At 45.7% G+C, this 21,021-nt stretch overlaps 1 protein-coding gene across 1 annotated transcript; it reads left to right on the top strand.

Moving 5' to 3' along the window:
- Positions 1-3,387: 3,387 nt before the first annotated feature.
- On the top strand, positions 3,388-20,517 carry Qdpr (quinoid dihydropteridine reductase). The gene is made up of 7 exons (XM_059275844.1): positions 3,388-3,580; positions 6,013-6,105; positions 9,754-9,850; positions 10,719-10,859; positions 15,038-15,146; positions 16,809-16,892; positions 20,070-20,517. Exons 1-7 carry the CDS (start codon positions 3,485-3,487, stop codon positions 20,173-20,175), a joined length of 726 nt encoding a protein of 241 aa, XP_059131827.1. The 5' UTR covers positions 3,388-3,484; the 3' UTR covers positions 20,176-20,517.
- The last annotated feature ends 504 nt before the right edge of the window (positions 20,518-21,021 follow it).

The following is a 21,021-nucleotide window of genomic DNA, read 5'->3' as shown; positions in this document are numbered from 1 at the left end:
TAAAAATTGCACGGCAGAAGCAAAGCAGAACGGACCCATTAGCGCTCACCTGTGTTAGCGACAATGTGCAGGATCAAATGTCGATCTCTTCCAGGCGTGCCCTGGCATTTCTTTCTCTAAAATGTCACTGCTGTCAGAGTCCCTGGAACTGTTACCAATACCATGAATCGACCCTGGTTCATAAGGCTTAAATTGAAATGTATGAATTGGAACTGTATGGATTTGTTGCTGGATGAACGGTAACATGAAATCTGTTTATTGTAATTACAGGGCCATCCTATCCCCTGCTCCCACTTTTCCATGGCATCTGACATGGGCCAGACACTTTTATTTCTTTTTCTTTTTGTACATTCTCCCTATGCATCTTAGACCTTGAATTTGCAGGAAGTCCTTCCTCAGCTTCCTGCTGCCTGGCTGAGAAGTTATCGAAAACTCAAGCTCTATCTATCTATCTATCTATCTATCTATCTATCTATCTATCTGTCATCTATCAATCACCTATCTATATCTATCATTTATCAATCATCTATCTATCATATATCTACCTATCTATCCATCCATCCACCCATCCACCCATCTATGTATGTATGTATGTATGTGTCTATTTATCTATCAATCATCTATCTATCTATCTATCTATCTATCTATCTATCTATCTATCTATCATTTATCAATCATCTATCATATATCTACCTATCTATCCATTCATCCATCCATGTATGTATGTAGCAAAATTGGGCAAAGGCAGCTCAATAAACTTTCCAATGTTTCCTATAGCTGGAGAGGCTTTTGAAGTTACATTTGGTGGTCAGTAGGAACCTAAGACTTTCTTGGAGATATTGTGGACATGTTATAGAAGCGACATGTTATAGAAGAGAAGTCCTGCTCATGAGGGGACTCACTAAAGTAGCCTCTCCATAATGGAAAGAAAGAGCAGTATTTCTGAAGCTTTTGGGGAGCCCTACCAGACAACAAAGGGCTTTAGTGTATGATTTTGCATCTCTGATGCTCCAGCAACCCCGTGGGCCAGGCCACTGTTTTTCTTATGGGCAACGTAATGGAGACACTGGGCTTGAATATAGGTCTTTGAAATATTTTGACTTATTTTTACCACAGTGGCCTGGAAATAGAAAATGTTTATCTGCCAACAAATGACACAGTGCATATAAGAGCCCTTGAAGACTATTTGGCATATTAATACATGACAAATATTAGCTGACATTCTTGGTTTAACATTAAGGATATATTTAGAAGATAGGATGTACTTATGCCTTGGAGTTACAGTTCTGAATTAAATGATGGGCTTATATCAACTTTTGATGTTTTGAGGGCTTTCAGAAAAAAACTCTGAGTTAATATGCCTGAGTTCTGGCAAGCTCATGCCGTGCTGACTCAAGTGCTGATTGAGAGGAACTCCAGCTATCAAAGACCAGATTCAAAAGTCACTCTCTTAGGCAGGTGTTTGAGACTCCCATGCCCGTGTATTTACAGCCAGCCATAGGACTGTTGTGTGCAGAAAAGTGAACTTGTACACATAGATTGCTTAAAACCGCCTGCCATGAGGAGGGCACTACATCAATGTGCCTTTCGCTCCCACCAGGTTTCTCAACAATTCTGCTTTGGATGATAATGCAGCTCCTGACAGTGGAATGTTCTGCCAGCCACATCCTGATGTTTGCTGACACAGGTCTTCAGGTCTCACCTGTTACAGGTAAAACTGTGTTGTCTACAAGCCACCCTGTGGGCTGGAGGTGCACAAAGAAGTTCAATATACTATCTGTTTCTGAAGGCTACGGCAGAGACAGCAGTTCTTAGCTAAAGGTGATATTACCCCTCAGGGGACCTTTGGCAATATTTAGAGTGTTTTTTCTCCCCTTTTCTCCCTCCCCCTGGCTCCAGGGATTGAGTTTAAGTCTTTGGGCATGTTAGGCAAATGTTTCATCATTGAATTACATCCTTAGCACTCTTTTTATTTTGAAACAGGATCTCATTAAGTTACCTAGTCTGGCCTTGAGTTCAGTCTGTGGTCCAGGGAGACCTTGAGCTCGTGGTCCTCTTGCCTCAGCCTCAGTATCTGGGATTCCAGGCCTGGCTAGAGATAGTTTTGATCTTTATGACTCAAGGGCAGGGGCTTGCTATTGGCTCCTAGGGTTAGAGTCCAGAGATGCTGTGAGTACTATGAACAGACAGGCCACTCTCAGTTCCAGTTATCTGGTGCTAAAGGTCAGCAGTGCAGTTGTTAAGAAACTCTGTGCTCATGAGCAGAAATCATTAACCTACCAGTGGTGGGTGACACAGGATCTGTTGGGGAAGGTTGGCATTATTTGGTGGGTCTCAAATGTAGATCCAGGATAACCCTTGCTGACAGGTAGCCAGAGAGGTGTAAGGACAGACCTAAAACTCACCATAGCTAAATTTGTGCCCCTACCAGACTAAAGCCTGTTGTGCTATCTACTAATACTATTTTAAATATAGTAACAACTCCCCACCATATTCTCTGTTTTAAAGGCATGAATTCCAGAAATGGAAACATTTAAACTATAGAGCACTACAAATTTTGTATCACTGTTTTGGCAGATTTTCACCTTTAAATGCATCCCCAGATAGACAATTGTCTTCCATTTGGAAAAATGTAACAGACTTCTAAGAGGCTCAGTAAATTTTAATAAGCAGTACTGATAAGACTAATACTGATAGCCGCATACTGCTCGATGTACCTTTTACACTCTTTTCTCCAACTCTTAGAGGCACAGACTATTATTCACATTTTGTTAGCGAGGATAAACTGAGGCACAGAATTGAAGGAATTACTTAGGCCACACAGCTATTAGGCAATGGGGTCAAGCAAAGTTCATACTTTTATTTGGGGGTTGAAATATTTTAGGTGGCCTGCTAAGTGTCTGCAATTATTTCCACCCACTTGAGCCCCGCAGCTTCAGCACTACTGAACTCTTGTCCCTGGCTGGGGTGTGGCGCTCCTAAAAGATCGCTCGCCTGAAGGCGGAACTTTGCTGCTGTCCATAAGGCTAGTAGTGTTCCGAGCTTAGGCGGAGAGAGTGCTGCGCGCTTATTGGCCGACAAGCGAGGGCGGGTCACAGGGCCGAATTTAGAGCAGGCGCCTAGGTAGCTACGCTCCTATTGGCTCACGGGCGGCGGAGGCGGGGCAGATGGGCGGGGTGCAGTAGAGAGCGCGTACCTAGGCGGCTGAGAGTCTCCGCCCTCACCGAGAGGAGGCGTGGTTTAGTGTATCTCAGCCTTAGGGCGGGGCACAGTCGAGATCACGCGCTCCAACGGGCGCCCTCCTATTGGCCGAAGTGGGAGGCGGGGCTCGGCAAATGGCTCCGTCTCCCGGGGCGGAGCGTCGGGGGCGGAGCGCAGGTAGGGGCGGGCAACCCGCTTGAGTTCCGCGTGGGGTAGCGGCTGCCGCAGCAGTGCGTTCGCGCTTGGTGTTTCGTAGGTACCGCGGGAGCCTGTCAGGAGAAGAATGGCGGCTTCGGGCGAGGCGCGCCGGGTCCTGGTGTACGGCGGCAGGGGCGCGCTGGGCTCGCGCTGCGTACAGGCCTTCCGAGCCCGCAACTGGGTAACGCTGCGGGACGGCCGTGGCGAGCGGCAGAGGGGGTGGGAGGGATTACCCTCCCTGTGCACCCTTGACTAGGCTACACTCGCACGCTCCGGTCTGTTCTAGGCCATAGGTGTCGAGCCTTTGCGCTGCAAGGAGCGTGTGGTGTAGGTGCTCCTTAGGCTTCCTCCAGGCCCAGAAGGTCCAGCATGACTCGGGAGGGGAGAGGCAGAAGGGAGACTCTGGAATTGGGCTGCCCGAAGTTGTTAGCCCAGTGACCTTGAATTGATTAACGCCCTCTAGCCTCAGTTCCCCAGTAAAATAAAGTGACGATAATGTTCTTGTTTACTTTTGGGTCGATCATGATGGTTCAATGAAATAACAGGTAAAAGCCTTTTAAGTGCTAGCTGTCACCAATACCGCAGCTAAATATTATTACCCGTGTTGCTTTAGCCCTGTTGGATCTGGCAGTCGAAGGCTCAGCCCTGCAGCTGCTGACATCTTTGCTTAGTTAAGGATATTTCAACTACTTTGCCTAGTCAGGTGTCCACTCCCAGAGGACAAGTGGGCACGGAGCTGATCTTGGCCCCAGCCTCTTAGCAGGCATCAGCATGGTTCAGCACAGGAGACTTGTCCTAGAGTCAGTCAGCCCTGGGGCTTGGAGCACCTTCCTGAGAGTTTAGTTAGCAGAAGCAGCAGCCTGCTACTGCAATGGATCCCCTGGAACCAAGAGAAGGGCCCAGGATTTTGTCCTGGCTTCAGTGTGGTACAAAAATAATATCACTATCTGTTTAGAACACTGGAAGACTGGGGTGTCTTCCACGATCTGCGAAGATGGAGGGTGGAGACAAAGGCAGCGTTGAAGGTGTGGGCTTTGTCTACCTCAGTTGGGCCCTGTACTCCTTCCTATCTGTCAGCTTTCTCTGACTCTAACTTCATGGATCTCCCCTCCCCCAATGGTTATCTTTTATTGTCACATTGACAACCTAGAGTCACCCTGGAAGAGGGAACCTCAGTGGATGAATTGCTCCCCTGATTTGCCTGTGGCCATGTCTGTGAGAGCTTGTCTTGATGGATAATTGATGTGAGAGGACTTAGCCCGTTATGGATGGCACTGTCTCTGGGCCTTGGCTGCATAAGAAGGCAGCTGAGCATGAGCCAGGGAGCCAGCTACTAACCAGTGGCCCTCCTTGGCCTTTGCATTGGGTCTGGTGTGCTGATTTACCCCGAATTCTGTTTCCCTTTCCTTCTTGGCACCCTAGGGAGGGCTGGGGTGGAGCCGACTTTGTCTCAGTATTATTCCCCATGGTTTGTGGTATACAGGTAATGAGTGTTGTTGAATGATGCTGTGCTTGCAGCTAAAGATAGATACTGACCTCTGGGGTCTTCAGCCTGAAGGATCCTGGAGGTTTCTGCAGTCAGACTCAGTGATGGTGGGAGTGAGTATCCTCCATCTCATTTTGGCTTTATTCTTACTAACCCTGTTAACCATTCACCTGCTTTCTTTGATGAAGAAGATTGCCACTTCATGGCTGAGCCAGCATTAGTACCTGAGTTAGCATCTACACTGAAGGCCCATCTGTCTGCTGCAGAGCTGGGGGTGTCTTCCATGGGACAACTGGACAGCTATCCATCTCTGTGCACCCAAGAGTTGTGAAGGGTTTTGCGCTTGAAATGGTTTTATAAAATGAAAAGAATAGCAACATGTGGCGTGTGTAGTTTATATTTCAGCATCTGGCATTTGCAAGGACGGCTCATCCAAGCCCCCACTCCTCCATATTGTTTGTAGCTGACTCCTACACTAGCAGGTTTAAGTATTTGTGCAGAGATCATAGGCCAGCAAAGCCTTTGGTTCTCACTACGGGTTCTTCACAGAGGTTCTGCTGACTGCAGGTGTTTCTAGGTACATGTAGAGTTTGGCCTTGAGAGTCCAGCAGGGAAGAGGAAGGAACACGATGGCTTGGGGTGAATGAAGTGTGGTAGAAGGTGGATCAACTGCAGTCAGTGGCCCCTGAAGGATGCCTGGGAGATCAGTTGTAATTTCCTTTCTCTAGTGGGTTTTTGTTTACATGGTGAGCATCCAAAAATCTGAGATACTTCTAAATCTGAAGCTTTTTAAGGACTATGGGATGCCCCAGCTGAGAAGTTTCATGACATGAAACGTATTGCATGTTCAAGATTATTAAAAGCACGGTGTAAAATTTCTTTCATACCAAGTATACAATGAAATGTGCATACGAAATGTGGATTTTGTGTTTAAACTCCAGTCCTATTCCCAAGATAAGTATATGCAAATATTTCAGAATCCCAAATTGCTAATTGGAACATTTTTCGGTCCCATGCATTTCCATTTGAGCCTCTTCACCTTCCCTGTTGTTCCCAATTCTGGGTGTGGCTCTTTCGAGAAGTAACAACTCACTGACTCTCACCCCAAACTGTTTTCCTTGCTCCAGTGGGTCGCCAGCATCGACGTGGTGGAGAATGAAGAGGCCAGTGCCAGTGTTATTGTTAAAATGACAGACTCATTTACGGAGCAGGCTGACCAGGTATTTCTAAAAGGCCCTTTACTGTGACAGGAGAGGCCCAGGGTGGATTTCTCTGGCTGTGTTCTTTGTCTGCCAATTCCCAAATCCTCCAAGGAAAACTTAGAAAAAGTGAAAAACAAAACTAAAAGCAAAAACAAAGATAAATTTTAGGATCCATTTCTGACTAGCTTGTTTTGGCATGTTTCCTTGTCTTTACTTTGCATGCTGTGTGTTAACTACTTTTGCATGTCATATGTTTTATATTGATGGTTAGATTTTTAAAACTTTACCCTTAGTTGAAATGCTTTGTCTCACTTAAAGGCTTTATTGATGTGTAATATTTTCTTTTGTTGATTGGCTATGGCTTACTTAGTTTCTCTTTATTGTATGCCTCAGTTTTTTTTTCTTATTTAAGTTCATTTTTTTGTTTGGTTTTACTACTTAACAAAAATATTGTGGTTAGACATCTTTGTCTATCTGATATATTTTGAAAAGTGAAGTTAACCTAGTTCAAAGCATAAATACTAATAATATATTATTTTCAATTATGAAATTATGTGCAAATTGTAAAACAGGAAAACAAACAGAACTCTAGAAAAATGGTAATCCTACCTTTTCCCAAGATAGTGAGTGCTACTCCTCAGAAGGACCACTATTGCCATCTGGATGGATTTTTTTTTTTTTTTTGGTGGCTGTTTTAGTATGAGTATCTTAGAGGCTCTTAAGCAGTCCTCCCTCTGGAGGATCCCTTCTGATCCTCTGCCTGGAGGACTCAGGCCGGTGTTCCCACCCTCATTCCCAAGGAAATCCCCGCCTCCTTCCCTGTGTGGTGTACTGTTTTCAGGACTCCTGGGTAGGCAGGCAGGTGGGCCACTTCACCGTGGGTTCAGTAGGTTTCAGCCAGTAAAGGACAGTCCGAGAAGCTAGTTAGTGCTAGAGTTAGGGCAGGAGTTCCCTGACACGAACTCAGTCTAAGTGGGTCTGCCTTGTTGTGCTCTCTCCGGTGGTCTCAACACTGGCTGATGATTCGTGTTCCTTGGCTGTTTTAAATCACAGATGTGGGAAAGACTTTCAGAGAGTGCCTGGTCTTTACCTAAGGTCACGCAGGTAGGAGAGTGGCACAGTTATGGTTTGTGCCCGGGTAGTGGATTTTATGTTGTGCTCTTACCTGTCTCAAAGCAATCACATGGATAAAGCAGTGAAAGCGGAAACTCGGGAGAAGAGCAATGCGTGGGTGTGGAGAGCCATAGTCCTTCCAAGTGTGGGTGGGTTCTGCCTTCAGTGTCTCCTCGGCTCTGAAGTATACGTTCTGACGGCAATGTGGGTTTATTTACTTATTATTATTATTATTGTTAGTATTGTTACTGGAGGGGGGGGAAAGGGAGGCGAATGAATGATTAAGAGTGTTAATGAGGGCGTACATGCTGTAATCCATGTACGGAGGTCAGAGGGCAACTTTTGGTAGTTAGTTCTTGCCTTCCACCCCTGGATCCAGGGGTTAAACTAACTAACAGGTCTATACAGGAAGCACTTTTATTTGCTAAACCATCCTGCTAGCCACCATATAGGTTTTTGAATGTTGAAGTTGTCCACACCTGAGACTTGGCTATGTAGAATGTGTCAGCAGGGCAAAATGTGTTATTTTAATCCTAGCTTTTTAAGATCTGTACTTCCTTTCATCCCATTGTGAGTCTCAGAGTCAACTACATGATACTTGGATTTTAATTGTGAGGCACCGGAAGAGAAAAGTTAGTCCTAGTACATGTGAAATTGGTCCCCTGGTCAAGACATTCAACCAGGGAGAAGAGATGCAGAAGTGAGAACTGATTCTAGAAGTTTAAGAGGCAGGAATTTGGAACTGCCTTACTTTATTACATGAATGAAGCGTAGGTTAAAGTCAGATGGTCCATAGCTGCTGCTTGGTCTGTGCTCCCTTGAAGAGGAGGCAGCGTGGCATGGCTCCTGTGCCCATCCAGATGTGGGGAGTTGATGCAACCTCTGGCAGTCAGGGTCTAGTCAGTGGTTCTCAACCTTCCTAATGCTGGGACCCTTTAATGCAGTTCTTCATGTTGTGGTGACCCCAGCGATAAAATTGTTTCGATGCTACTTCATAATTGTAATTTTGCTGCTGTTGTGAATTGTAATGTAAATATCTGTGCTTTCCTATGGTCTTAGATGACCCCTGTGAAAGGGTTATTTGATCCCCAAAGGGCTCATGATCCACAGGTTGAGAACTGCTGGTCTAGGTTCTGGCCTGAGAGACTTGGCTTCTGAAAGAAGGGGAGGGGGCTCCAGGATTGTTCAGGGTCATAGGAGGAAGGTCAAGAAATAATATAGCCAGAGTAGGTAAAAGACACAGGATTCTAGAATCTGTACAAAAGGAAAGCCTTAAGTGTGGTTCTCAGGAAAGGTTGATTTTCACTGGCCGGGCATTCCCTTTAAAGGGACAGTGTGAGACTTCAGAAAAGAAGTAATGGTTCAGTGGAGATGTTGCTGGAGAGACTCGGGGTCTTGGTACGAGATTTCAAAAGATGGAGCATACTGAACACTTCAGAGGCGTTACCTCGGACATTCCAGCCAATAAGAGCCACAATGGCTGGCCAGCACGGCCTGCATGTCAGACTGCCCTTTTAATAAATGATAATGAGAGTGTGTGGATATTTTCTCAGGGTTTTAGCATTTCAAACGTAGAGACCATTGGAATTAACCCCATGTACTCAGCATGTACTAGCATTTCCCAGTGACTGTCATTTTCTTGCTCTTGTGTTTCCTAGTGATATTTCTTTGTTAAAGATGTTTTTGTGCTGGGCGGTGGTGGCATACGCCTTAAATCCCAGCACTCAGGAGGCAGAGTCAGGGGGATCTCTGTGAGTTCGAGGCCAGTCTGGTCTACAGAGTGAGTTCCAGGATAGCCTGGGCTGTTACACAGAGAAAACCTGTCTCAAAATAACCAAAAAAGAAAAAAAAAAGATATTTTTGTTTAGAGTAGGGGTGGGGTAGTGGAATGGAACCTTCTCATATCAGGAGCCTGTGATTCCTGAAGAAGATTTGGAAAGGAACATACCAGAACCTCGCCTGTTTGTCGTGAGGCTCTAGTGATTTTCTTAAGCCCCCTTCCTCCCTTTCTTTATGTTTAGATTTCAGGAAGTGCTCATGCCTTTTAGAATTGTCACATAGAGGCTCTCCCTTAGGAAATTCATATTAAAAAGTTGTTGGCGTCACGGTCCAAAATGCATGGAACTTCTTCCATCTAATTTCCCCAGCCAATTGGGAGGTACTTTGTAAACTGGCTTAAAAAGAAGGGAAAGACCTTGTATCGATGTCACACAGTTAAGAACAAGAAGGCTAGCAAAACCCTGTGGATAATATGATGAACCTGTACCTAAGGTTCAACATCAAAGAGTCACTTTCAACTAAGCCAAGAAAATAATTGAAGTAATATTGACCACAAAAGCATATTTTGAGACCTAATATGCAAGTAGGATTATTTATTCCTTAAATGACACGGTAATATAATACATGAAAACTGTTAACAACAGTGCATGAAATATAAAGCTATATAAATGAATAAAGTTAAGTCCCTGTAAAAAAAAAAAAAAAAAAAAAAAAAAAAAAGGGAAAGAGAAAACAAGGCCTGCTTCAGCTCACCTTTTGCCTCTTTTGTTTAAGGTCACTGCTGAGGTTGGAAAGCTCCTGGGTGACCAGAAAGTAGACGCGATTCTCTGTGTGGCTGGAGGATGGGCCGGGGGCAATGCCAAATCCAAGTGTGAGTCTTTTTCCGAGTTAATTATTGCTTCTGCTCTGCTCTTTGTCTAGCTGACACGGCTCTGGTCTAGATGAGGCACCAGGCCAGCTGGTTTTCTGTTTGTCTCTTGGGATCCTTGCCCCAGCTCTGCCTCTTCATTTGATTTGTGATGATAGCAGTGGGTAATTTGTAGGGATTGACTACTCACAGTTCTGCGGGCTGGGAAGTCCAGGGCCGAAGTGTCTAGTGACAGTTTTCTTTCAGCATTATCCCACGGAGTAGGGTGGGCCGTGAAGAGAGCCTGAGAACCGGGGAGGTGGGGGCTGACAGTGTGACATGTGTCACCACCTGTTCCTTTCCAGTCTCTGGAATGGCTAGAGGGCTAACGCAGCTGTGAAATGGTTGCTGTTCCAGCTCTCTTTACAGACTCTTAAAGGCTCTCATTAACTTCATCTATGAAAATGTAACTCTGTAAAAACCCTCTTTATGGCCGTAGGGTGATCATTGCATGGATTTTTATCAGGGGTAGAAGCCAGAACAGGGATAGAAGTTCCTTTTATAAATCTAACGGCCTTCATAAAGTATAACCATTTTTGAAGCCATGTCAGTCTGGTGAGTCTGTTGACCCCAGGTTTATTTGCTAAAATTTATTGGCTGAAATTTTGGCAGTTAGCATATGAGGAAGCTGAGACCCAGGGGACAGCATGACCTGTGTTTAAACCTGTGCCTCTGACCATTGAGGCCTGTTCTGTTTTTGTTAGACCTCCTTGGTAGACCAGCAGGGCCTGGAGGGCTTCTTGTTGTGCAGGGCAGTGTGAGTTGAGTTGAGCTTGCCTTCTGGGTTCTTCTCTGGGAATGATGAGCCTGCATTTTTTTGCCCTTTCCCCAGCACTCTTTAAAAACTGTGACCTGATGTGGAAGCAGAGTATGTGGACATCCACCATCTCCAGCCACTTGGCCACAAAGCACCTGAAGGAAGGAGGCCTCTTGACCCTGGCTGGGGCCAAAGCTGCCTTGGATGGGACTCCTGGTAAGCCTTCATTTTGTGCAGTGTGAATTCTGCTGGGGCTACTGCATACATCTTGGGTTGAGGAGGTGTGGTTTCCTTCCTACCCTCAGGAGCTTTCCTATTGGGTAGATTTAATTTCTTTTATGCCAGAGTCGTCTCATGGGGAGCAGTCTTATCTTCTCATTGGCATTTGTCCCAGCTCATGGTACTGTAATTTGGCACCCGTCTGGTTTATGGTCTGTGATCAATAGAGGGATAAACAGTAAACTGGATGTAGATTAGTTACCACTCACATCTTACCATTACATTGTAATCATGGGCCCCAGCGAAATATTTTGGCAGGCCGATTCTCGACCCTGATTCTCTGGTCAAATGTCTGCCACAGTTTCTTTAGTTGTAAAACAATGACAATATTACTTAAGAGTAACCACAGAGTTGTTGACACATAGATAGTGCCTACCCCATGGTAGGTCTTACAGTATTCACATCATATTATTATATATACTTTCCACTTCACGTTTATTTTTGTTGAATCATGGTGTAGGCATCATTGTTACCTTTTCAATTCATTGGTTAGAAAAACAAAATTTGGAGAGTTAAATAAATTGTCCAGATTTATTTAATGAATCTGTAGTGAATATACTTTGAACCAAACCCCTGATCAGTTCTAAATTGTGAGCTGTTTCCATTCCACCATGAAGACTCTTTCTTTTGCATTTCTTATTCCCTGTATTCTTTTGCTGGGCCTGCCATGCCTTGGCTTACTCAATTAACAGACACATGTTTCCTAACGATTCTAGAGGCGAGATGTCTAAGATCAGGATGTTGGTGTGGTTGGTTTCGAGGCCTTACTCATTGGCTTGTAGATGGCTACCTTGTTGTATCCTAGATGATCATCTCTCTGTCTGGGTCCTAAGTTCTACCCCTGAGAAGCACATTGGTCCTTCTAGATTAGGGTTGCACCCTAATGATCTCATTTTAACTTAATTACCACTTTAAAGACCTTGTCTCTAAATACAGTAACTTTCTGAATTATTGGGAGATTATGACAACATATAAATTTGGGGAGCGGGGTGCATTTTATGTCATACATTCATTTAGGGCCAAGGCTAAAGGGACTTAAGTAAGGGCCACAGAGGGTGGGCGCTAAGTCCCATGCATACTACCTAGCTTTAAGAGGTACACTTCTTTGAATGTGAGTGGTAGAGATCTTGGGGCACCTTCTCAGTTTTAATGTAACTCACTGAACCATGAGGCTCTTGCTAATTAGTAATTTCTTGCTGCTCATCTCATTTCGTAGAGCATAAGATCTAACAGGTCTGTGGCTGTTGCAATAATTAAAGCTGTGTAAATGTTAGATGTCTGTCTGGTTCAGAGCTGGTTTTTATTAAAGGTGACATAGGGCAGAGGCACTAGAAAGTAAATAGAGAAATGAGTAATAGGTTGACATTTCAAAAACAAAACCCCAGCATTGAAAGACTCATTTTTTAAAGGCCAAAGCAGGCTCCCGTTTCCTTTGGTTTACAAGTACAGATGGTTCCACATGATGGTTCATCTTAATGATCCTTCTGCTCTGCAGCCATTCTGTGCTGTGGTTGGACGCCACTCTTGAGGGACTCTATGATCACGTTAGAAGTTGGAAGAAAGTGTCCAGCGTAGTTGTATGCGCTTTTTATATATTTTGCAAATGATCTCATATCTGTGCTGTTCTGTTGAATTAAGCCATGGGTTGCTGGTTGCTCATTTCTTTCCTCCCAAAGCTTTTCGGCCTTCACAGTGTTGGAATGGAAAGGTAGAGAGCGCCCTGTACTTTGCTGAGTTGTATTTTTAAACCACCATTGGCTTAGGTGAAGGATGGTGAAATACTCCTCTAAGTAGCTTCTTGAGACCTTGACCCTCTTTGGCAATCAGCGTTGTTGCTGAAGCTGGTCAGTGATTGGTCCCGGGACTGGGCTGTGAATCCCACCTCCCTGGACTTAGGTCGCCTCTTCAGCTGTTGAACTTGCGGGCCTTCCATGACAACAGCATCACTGACTTGAGTTAGCAGAGCCTCAGTGAGTTGTGGCGGTGGGGAGAGGCAGCCCGAGGCAGCCTATGCGCTGATGTCAAGATGTTCTCAAATGGGATGCCCTGAATATGTGCAGCTGTTAATGCCCAGTACACCTTGGTCAGTTACCGTCCAAGCAGATATCCTGGACAACTCAAGGGCAGAAAATGAGAGAGTAGAGAAGAGTCTGTCCTGGAAACAGTCTGTGGAGGAGCTGATGTGACCGAGGGCCCAGAGTCTGTTGAATAGAACTTAAGGGAGAAAACGGGATGGCAGTGTATTATTTTCATTCATGTACTTTTTATTAGCTTGTTTTAACCAGTGCGTGTAGGAAACATTCACACGGTGCTTTAGGGTACACATTTAATAGGGAGACTGTCACCTGCTCAAGTGCTCGATCCCTACGGCACTCTCTAGGTACAGTCGGTCACAGACCTCAGACAGCCTTTTGGAAGTATTCTGTGTGTGTTCTTGTGTGCATCCACACCATGCTACTGTTTCCATCCAGATATTTGTATATTAGAGAGGGCTTCATCCTGTGTAGCCTGGAATGAGTTTGAACTTACACTCCAATTGCTAGGATGGCAGGTGTGTGCCACCATGACCGTCACATTCATATGAATAAAAAATTTATTGAGGGTTGGGGAGATGGGCTTTGTGGGTAAAGGCACTTGCCACCAAGCCTGATGACCAGAATTTGATCCCTGGGACTCACGTGGTGGATGGAGAGAACTATCTTTTGATTTCCATACATGTGCTATGGTATGTGCACACATGCCCAATCACACATACATACATACAAAATAAATAAATAAACAAACAAATAAATAAATGTAACTTAAAAAATGTATTGAATACCTCTTTCTGAGGCTGGACATGGTAGCTCATGCCAGTAATCCATAGGCAGAGGTAGAGTTGCTGTAAGTTTGAGGCCAAGCCTAGTCTGTGTGGCTGGTTCTTGTTTAGCCAGGGCTATGTAAGAACCTGTCTCAAAAAACAGAGGCTGGAGAGATGGTTCAGTGGTTTAAGCACATGATGCTCTTGCAGAGGACCTGAGCTGGGTTCCCAGCACTCACATCAGGAAGCTCACAACCACCTCTAACTCCAGTTCCAGGGGAACTGATGCCTTGGGGCTCCAGGGCTACCTGCACTCGTGTAGGGATGGCTGTGGCTGGGAGGGCTGCTGATTCTCCTTGACTCACAGTGCTGAGGAATCATTGCGTGTCCTTAGCCATGACCTTCAACTTGGGTCCTGGGTTTCACCCTTGGAGTCAGGGAGCTGCCTTGCATATTCATATGCTTAGCACTGATTCCGGGGATTCATGCTCAGAGGAGGCTCAATGACAGATGAGGGTTAAGTGGGGGTTTGGTGCCTGGAAGCAAGGAGTCCTTTTTAAGCACTAGCTAGCCTTTCTAGGCAGCAGAATGATGGCGATGGGCATGAAGATCATAGAGAAATAATGTCAAGGTCAGAGTTGTAACAGACAGCCATGTCAGAACACACAGTCTGCTGCTCTGCATGTTGGATAAGGAAGGGAATGTCCCCGATGGACAGTAGATTTCTGCACCACAGTGTGAATAACTGCACTAGTGAGGAACAGGAGGGAGAGTGGGAAAACACCTTCCTTTATGCTCCTGGGCAGGCAGCTGAGTCAAGCCAGTCCTATGCCAAGCCGTGTCCTCATCAGCTCAGCAGTCCCTCACACCACCTGACCTCTGTGGCCTCCCTGGCTTTTCCTGGCTGATTTCTGGTCCTCAGTGCAGCCTCGTTGATGGGTTAGGTGTACATGTGAACAAGCAAGGCTAGAGAATCTGTGACCATTTCAGTCATCAGGAAAACAGGTGTGAGAGCCCCACTTTTGAAGTGCCCAGTCTAGGACCTTTTGTACTTCTCCATGCCACCTGATGAAGCGGAATGTCTGTTGGCAGAATGCCCTTTAAAAACCTGCATTCGTGGGAACTGGCCAGAGGCCACATCCATGCCCACCCGTCCCATCACCTTTCTTTGGTTGTTGTTATTTTGGTAGGGCTAGTGAGGGTGCCCGGCTTGGAGGATGCCAGGTATGGCTGTGACTAAAGTCTTAAGGGAGCAGAGAGCTGAGGAGATTGCACCTAATGTCTGTGTAACCAACTGTTTTCTTCACTTTCCCAGGGATGATCGGCTACGGCATGGCCAAGGGCGCCGTCCATCAGCTCTGCCAGAGCCTTGCGGGGAAGAACAGTGGCATGCCCCCCGGGGCTGCTGCCATTGCTGTGCTCCCGTAGGTGCTCAGGAGGTCCCATTGCTCACACCCTGCCCGCTGCTGAGTGTCAACATTTTGAGAGTCTCTTTCTGTCGTGCTTTGAGTGTGTGTCACCAAAGGCCCTCGAGCGCCTGCCTTACTGTATTCCTGTCACTGTACACAGTGCCCTAGACTAGGTATTTTATAAGCCACAGAATTGTACTGATCGCAGTTATATGGACTGGAAAGTCTAAGTTGAGGATGCCGGCAGGGTAGGTGCCTGCTGAGAGCTTGTCCCTGTAGAGCAGTGCTTCTCAACCTTCCTAGTGCTTTGACCCTTTAATATAGTTCCTCATCTATTAGTTCCTGACCCCCAACCATCAGTTTTTGTTGCTATTTCCTAACTCTAATTTTGCTACTGTTATGAGTCATAATGTAAATATCTGTATTTTCTGATCAGTTTTCACAGGGGCTTTAGACGACCCCTGAGAAAGAGTTGTTTGGTCCCCAAACGGGTTTCTACCCACAGCTTGAGAACTGCTGCTGTAGATGGTACCTTTCCTGCTAGCATATGGTAGAAGGGCAAACAGGCTTCCTCAGCCCCCTTCTACAAGTGTCCCGGTCCGTCTCTGGGGCCACACCCCCGACCTAATTACCTCCTACAGGCCCTACTCCTGTTACACTGCAGACTGGGTCTCAGCCTAGGACTCTGGGCTGGGAGGTCCAGTCAGCCCGTGACAGTATTTCAGGGTTTTGATGATCTGTCTTGAGGGATGTGCCTATCTTTTTTGCCTCTTTCGTGTTTTCTTTTCTTCTCTACTCCTACTTTTAAAGTGTCTACATACTTTATTTTACTTTATATAGTTTTTTCTGTTTTCACATTGTTATAAAGCCAGTGTGTGTGTTGTGTGCGTGTGCATGTGCGTGCGTGCGTGTGTGTGTGTGTGTGTGTTTGTGTAGCCAGGCATGGGCAGCAGTGTGGGGGAAATGAGGTAGGAGATCATGGGAGTCTATGGGGACATTTCTAACTGACCAGGAAGCGAATCCCTACTCAGCTGTCTCAGGCAGAAGTTGCTGCCTTGGACATGGCATGTTCTTTCTCAATGCCTCTTGCTTCGGGTCTGTGAAGGGCCCTGGGACAGCTCTGGGACTAGCTGGCTTTCCAGTCTTTCACTTACAAGGCTTCATGACTGAGCTGTCTCCCGGCTGTTCTGATATCTGAGGCCCAAATGTTTTGTACCATTTTGTATTCTCTTCTTGAAAATCCTAAGTTTCTTGGAAGGCAGCCATATACTTAAAAATAATACTTTACAATTTTGATATTTTGAGGAAAATTATTTCACATAAATCCTTAGGAATGAGCCTGCCGCATTTTAGAGTGTACCCACGGAGTTAATAAAGTACTTGCCTTTGATAAAGGCTGTATTTGACGTAAAGGTAAAATGTGACTCTCCCTGTTTTGTTTTGTCTGCCCTAGTGTGAGTCACAAAGAGCCTTATTGGATTTCCCTCAGATGTGATTTTTGTTAATGTGGACAGCTTGCCGGTCTCTGATTATCCTGTCTGATCTCTCCATGTAAATGTCGTGCTCAGTACCAGAGGCTCCCAGTGCTGATGCTGTGTTTGTCTCTTCCTGGTCGAGAACTGACTCCTGTTATTACAAAGCCGATGCCCAAATGACACACTGATCTCTACACTGCAGGGTTACCCTGGATACGCCAATGAACAGGAAATCAATGCCCGAGGCAGACTTCAGCTCCTGGACACCCTTAGAGTTCCTGGTTGAGTGAGTATCACAGGAGGGGCGGTGACTAAGCAGCCTCCAGTCTCTGTCCCCTGCCCTTTGGGGACTCTCAGTGATGCCGGGTAAGGTTCTGGGGCTCTGAGGTCCTGAGGCACCTGCATTTGGAGAAGAGCAATTGTGTGGAGGGATTACCAGCCCTGACATGAGTCCTGACTCCTTTTCTTCCCCCTGTCTGACGGAAGTGAGCATATTTGCAAACTGCCCTAGGACACAGATGGCTTGCCTGTGTGTAACCAGGTCCATGGTGACGGTGTAGAGAAAGAGACGTGGTAGTGTGTATTAAGCACTTGACAATGTGGCTGACTTGTAGCCCGTGTGCAGTAATCCCCATCTCCTGGTTATAAATCGGCAGTGTATCCAGGAGTAACTCGGAGGCAGGAAGACAGGGAGGAAGCCTCAGTCACATATCTCAGTCAGTGCTGACCTACAGATGTGTGGTCTTCATTTACAAAATCTTACTCAGCTGTCAGTGAACCTGGAGACAGTTTGAAAGCTCATTGGAGGGGGAGTTGGTTTTACTGTTTGGTGTTTCTTTCACTCAATTCCTAAAAGCCTCTATTGAGTAAGCCTGGGTTCAATGGATACCTAGCACAGCCAAGTGTTGTCTTGGCGTGGGATGGCTAGGTCACAAGTCCCTACAGGAGAAGACCTTGCCCATAGTGCCATTGTCATAGCTGCTTTGATGGCTGCGGTGCGTGGTTGTTTCTGACCTAATGTTAGAACTCATTTAAATTAAATGGAGAAAACTTGTGTTTATGTTTGAAACAAGTACACACATAGTGCTAGTTATATGCTAGGTACTATTTTAAATACTTCCTATTATCTGTGTGTGTGTGTGTGTGTGTGTGTGTGTGTGTGTGTACGCGCACGTGCCTGCATGCATTGGAAGTCAGAGGTGATTGACATCAAGTGTCTCCTTTAGCCATTTTCCATATTTTTTAAAAGATGTGTTTTATTTTTAATTATGTGTGTGTGTTTGTGTCTGATTGTGGGTATGTGCCCATGAGTGCAGGCGTTGGAAGAGACCAGAGGCTTGAGGTCCCTGGAGCTGGAGTTATAGAGGGTTGTGAGCTGCCTGATGTGCATGCTGGGAACTGAACTCGAGTCCTCTACAAAAACAGTCCTCTACAAAACAGTATGCATTCTTAACCACTGAGACATCTGTCTCTCTATCCCTTCCACCTCACGTTATGAGACAGTCTTCCACTGAACCGGAAACTCACTGTTTGTGCCATACTGGCTGGCACACCAACACCAGAGAGCTTCTCGCCTCTGCCTCCCCAGCGCTGGGATTCTAGGCATGGATAGCTGTGCCTGACTTTTTTTTTTTTTTTTAATGTGAGTTCTGGAGATCTAAATTAGAGCCCCAGGCTTTTGTGACAAGTACTCTACTGAGTGAGGCATCTCCTCCGCTCACACGTTCTGTTTCTTTAGTTAACCCTCCTAGAAAATTATTTTTATGTGACTGAGTATCCTGCCCAAAGACTAGCAAACCTAGGCTCTTATTTAGGCAGTATGGCTGCGGGCCTGTGGGCCTGCTAACCACACAGGGAGCTGGGAGTCATGTTTTAATGCTTGATTGAAAAAGGGAGTTGCAGAAGACACCATGATTTGATTTGTGATTGCTTTCACAGTTCTCCTTAAAGGCCAATGTTCCCACATGCTTGAGTGACATATTAACCTAGAATCTAGACTCTGGACCCAACATTGAGGCTCCTGGGCCTGAGTTGATGCCCATGCACAGGTCCCCCGACAAGGCTTGTCAGGCACCCTTTCCTCTAGCAGCCACTTTACCCACTTGAAACTCACTTGGCAAGTTAGAGTGAAGTTTGTTTGAAATGCTTGTGAGTACATGACTTCCTTTACCTGTGACGTTACGTAAGCATGTCTTCCCTGTCATCCACTCCACACTGCTGGAGAGGCCAAAGGCAGGACAGGCATGTGTGATGAATACGGAAACCCTTTGTCTCTCTCAAAGACACCCAGCTCAACTCTAGTCCAGAGATGGGACCATGACCAGTGACAGTATTTCAGGCTGTTTTAGCAATGCTTTGGGTTTGAAGACTGTACACTTTCTTGGCTTGTACAATATCCAGAGAAGGAGCCTGAGTGTCTGGCAACTGACTGTCAAGTCTAGTCCACAGGGTTGCACATTGGGACCACAGAGCATCCTAAGAGCTGAGTGCTTTCCAGGTAGAGGTCTGAAATCCTGGCAGTGGATCCTCAGGTGGAGGGTACTCAAGGGTACTCAAGGGTACTCAAATGTAAATGCGTCACTGTTAGACGCTATTACCTGCTTGTTGCTGTTTCTTGGAAATTTTGTGCCTTTTTTCTCCCTGGTTTTGAAGCTTCATAAACAGGGTCTTCCTTTTCTCCACAGAGGCTTCATTACCCTGTTCCACAAACAGCTAGTTGTTTTAAGTCCTGATATATTCTACTGTAACAGCCTGCTTTTTTGTATCTTGCCTTGGGTACCCCATACATGTTTGTTAAAATTAAAGAAGGAATTTGTGTTCTTTTAAACTTGAGAAGGAATAAAGCATAAGCTGGTTTTCTTTATCTGTGGGTTCTCATGCACCAATTCAACCAGCTTCACATCAAAACCACTGAAAGAAATGCTTCTGTACTAAGTAGGTGGAGACCCCCTTTGTCGTTTTCCTAAAGACAGTGCAGTTTAACAGTTGCTTATTATGTAAGATGTGTGGTGTGAATTACATCAGTAATCTGTGGGGAGTATATAAAAAATGTATGTGGGTTATATGCAGATAGCATGCCCCTTACTTAAAGGTTTTGAGTGATCTTGGATGTTGGGGTCCTTGGCAGTCTAGACCTCCATAGGTACTCAGGGATGTCTGTATGGTACATTTATCTGTCTCTTACAGTTAATCATCTAAAATCCGTTTTATTAGTTAAAAATCATACTACTGTGTTGTGAAGCATTTGACCACGTAGAAAAGGACAAAAGTGAAAGCTATGATTACCTTAATTCCTGGTCAGGCACTGAGCTCTTTGGGGACCTGTTTATATATCCCTGATGTCTAATGGCTTTCTCATAGCTCCCCCTACAAATGATCTTTCACACCCAAGGCCCCCAGTGTGAATGTTAGCATGTACCCAGAGTTTTGCTTTAAGAATATAAAATATCTCTTCTTATTCTAGAACCTTCCATGACTGGATCACTGGGAATAAACGGCCGAACTCAGGAAGCCTAATCCAGGTGGTAACCACAGAAGGGAAGACAGAGCTTACTCCAGCGTATTTTTAAGCCTTATCTCAGTGCCTGGGAGAGCCCTCCCGAAACATCACTAACCTGTGTGTGGCTGCATCTGGCCCCATGTTTTCTGTATTCCTGTTTGCGGTACGAGATAACCAGTCCTGTTTGTAACTTCCATAGTGTTCCTTTGCTGTCCTGGGACTGTGTGGTGTTTATGGGAAATGGGCAGAGAGGCCTGTAGGTGGCATTGTCAGTGCCGAGGGCCCAGGGAGGTGTGTGGGCAGCCTGCGTCACGGCATCCTGGATTGCTCTGCAGACCCTCAATAGCCCTCTCATTTGTTGGCATCTGGGGTACTTTGAAGTCCAGCCTGATTTTGAATTCCATGTTGGTGCCGTAGATGTGATTTTTGTGGCCTGAAGTTGAACTGCCTTGAAAATTCTTTTGTGATGTAAGTCAACCCAGCCGACTGTCATAATATCTTTTGTGTCCTAGCCTAAGCTAAGTGTGCAGGAGAACCACCTGTGAGTCTTTGGGGAGTTCTTCCTAATAAACACACTTCATGTCTTGTGTTGTCTTTTGTACTCAAGTCCTGACTTACATACAGTGGTCCTAGGAGAGTGGAACCATGAGGTACGGGGTCTCCTGGTGTCTTAAAGGAGGGTGGAGTTGATCTGAGACAAGCGTTTTCTGCATGGGAACGCAGGCTCCAGCCTGCCATGTGCATTTGACTAGAGGGTGGGGTGGCTCTGTGAGGTCAGAAGCAACTCTCCATGTGACTGATTCACACTGTTCTGGCTAAGGAGTTGTGATGTAATCCAGTCTGGTCAATTAGCCGGGGAAACTGAGGCCCAGAGAGATAATTAGCATTATCATTGCTGCTAGCACTTGCATAAGGC

This window comes from Peromyscus eremicus, chromosome 10, assembly GCF_949786415.1.
Source record: "Peromyscus eremicus chromosome 10, PerEre_H2_v1, whole genome shotgun sequence".
In the NCBI taxonomy this organism is placed as follows: domain Eukaryota; kingdom Metazoa; phylum Chordata; class Mammalia; order Rodentia; family Cricetidae; genus Peromyscus; species Peromyscus eremicus.
This window is presented reverse-complemented; position numbering and strand designations above follow the sequence as displayed.

What these genes read in the sequence shown, in the direction of transcription:
- Qdpr (XM_059275844.1), top strand. Translation starts at nt 3,485, where the DNA reads ATGGCGGCTTCGGGCGAGGCGCGCCGGGTCCTGGTGTACGGCGGCAGG. An exon ending in CCTTCCGAGCCCGCAACTGG is followed by an intron (nt 3,581 to 6,012) that starts GTAACGCTGCGG and finishes TCCTTGCTCCAG; the next exon opens with TGGGTCGCCAGCATCGACGT. An exon ending in GGGCAATGCCAAATCCAAGT is followed by an intron (nt 9,851 to 10,718) that starts GTGAGTCTTTTT and finishes CCCTTTCCCCAG; the next exon opens with CACTCTTTAAAAACTGTGAC.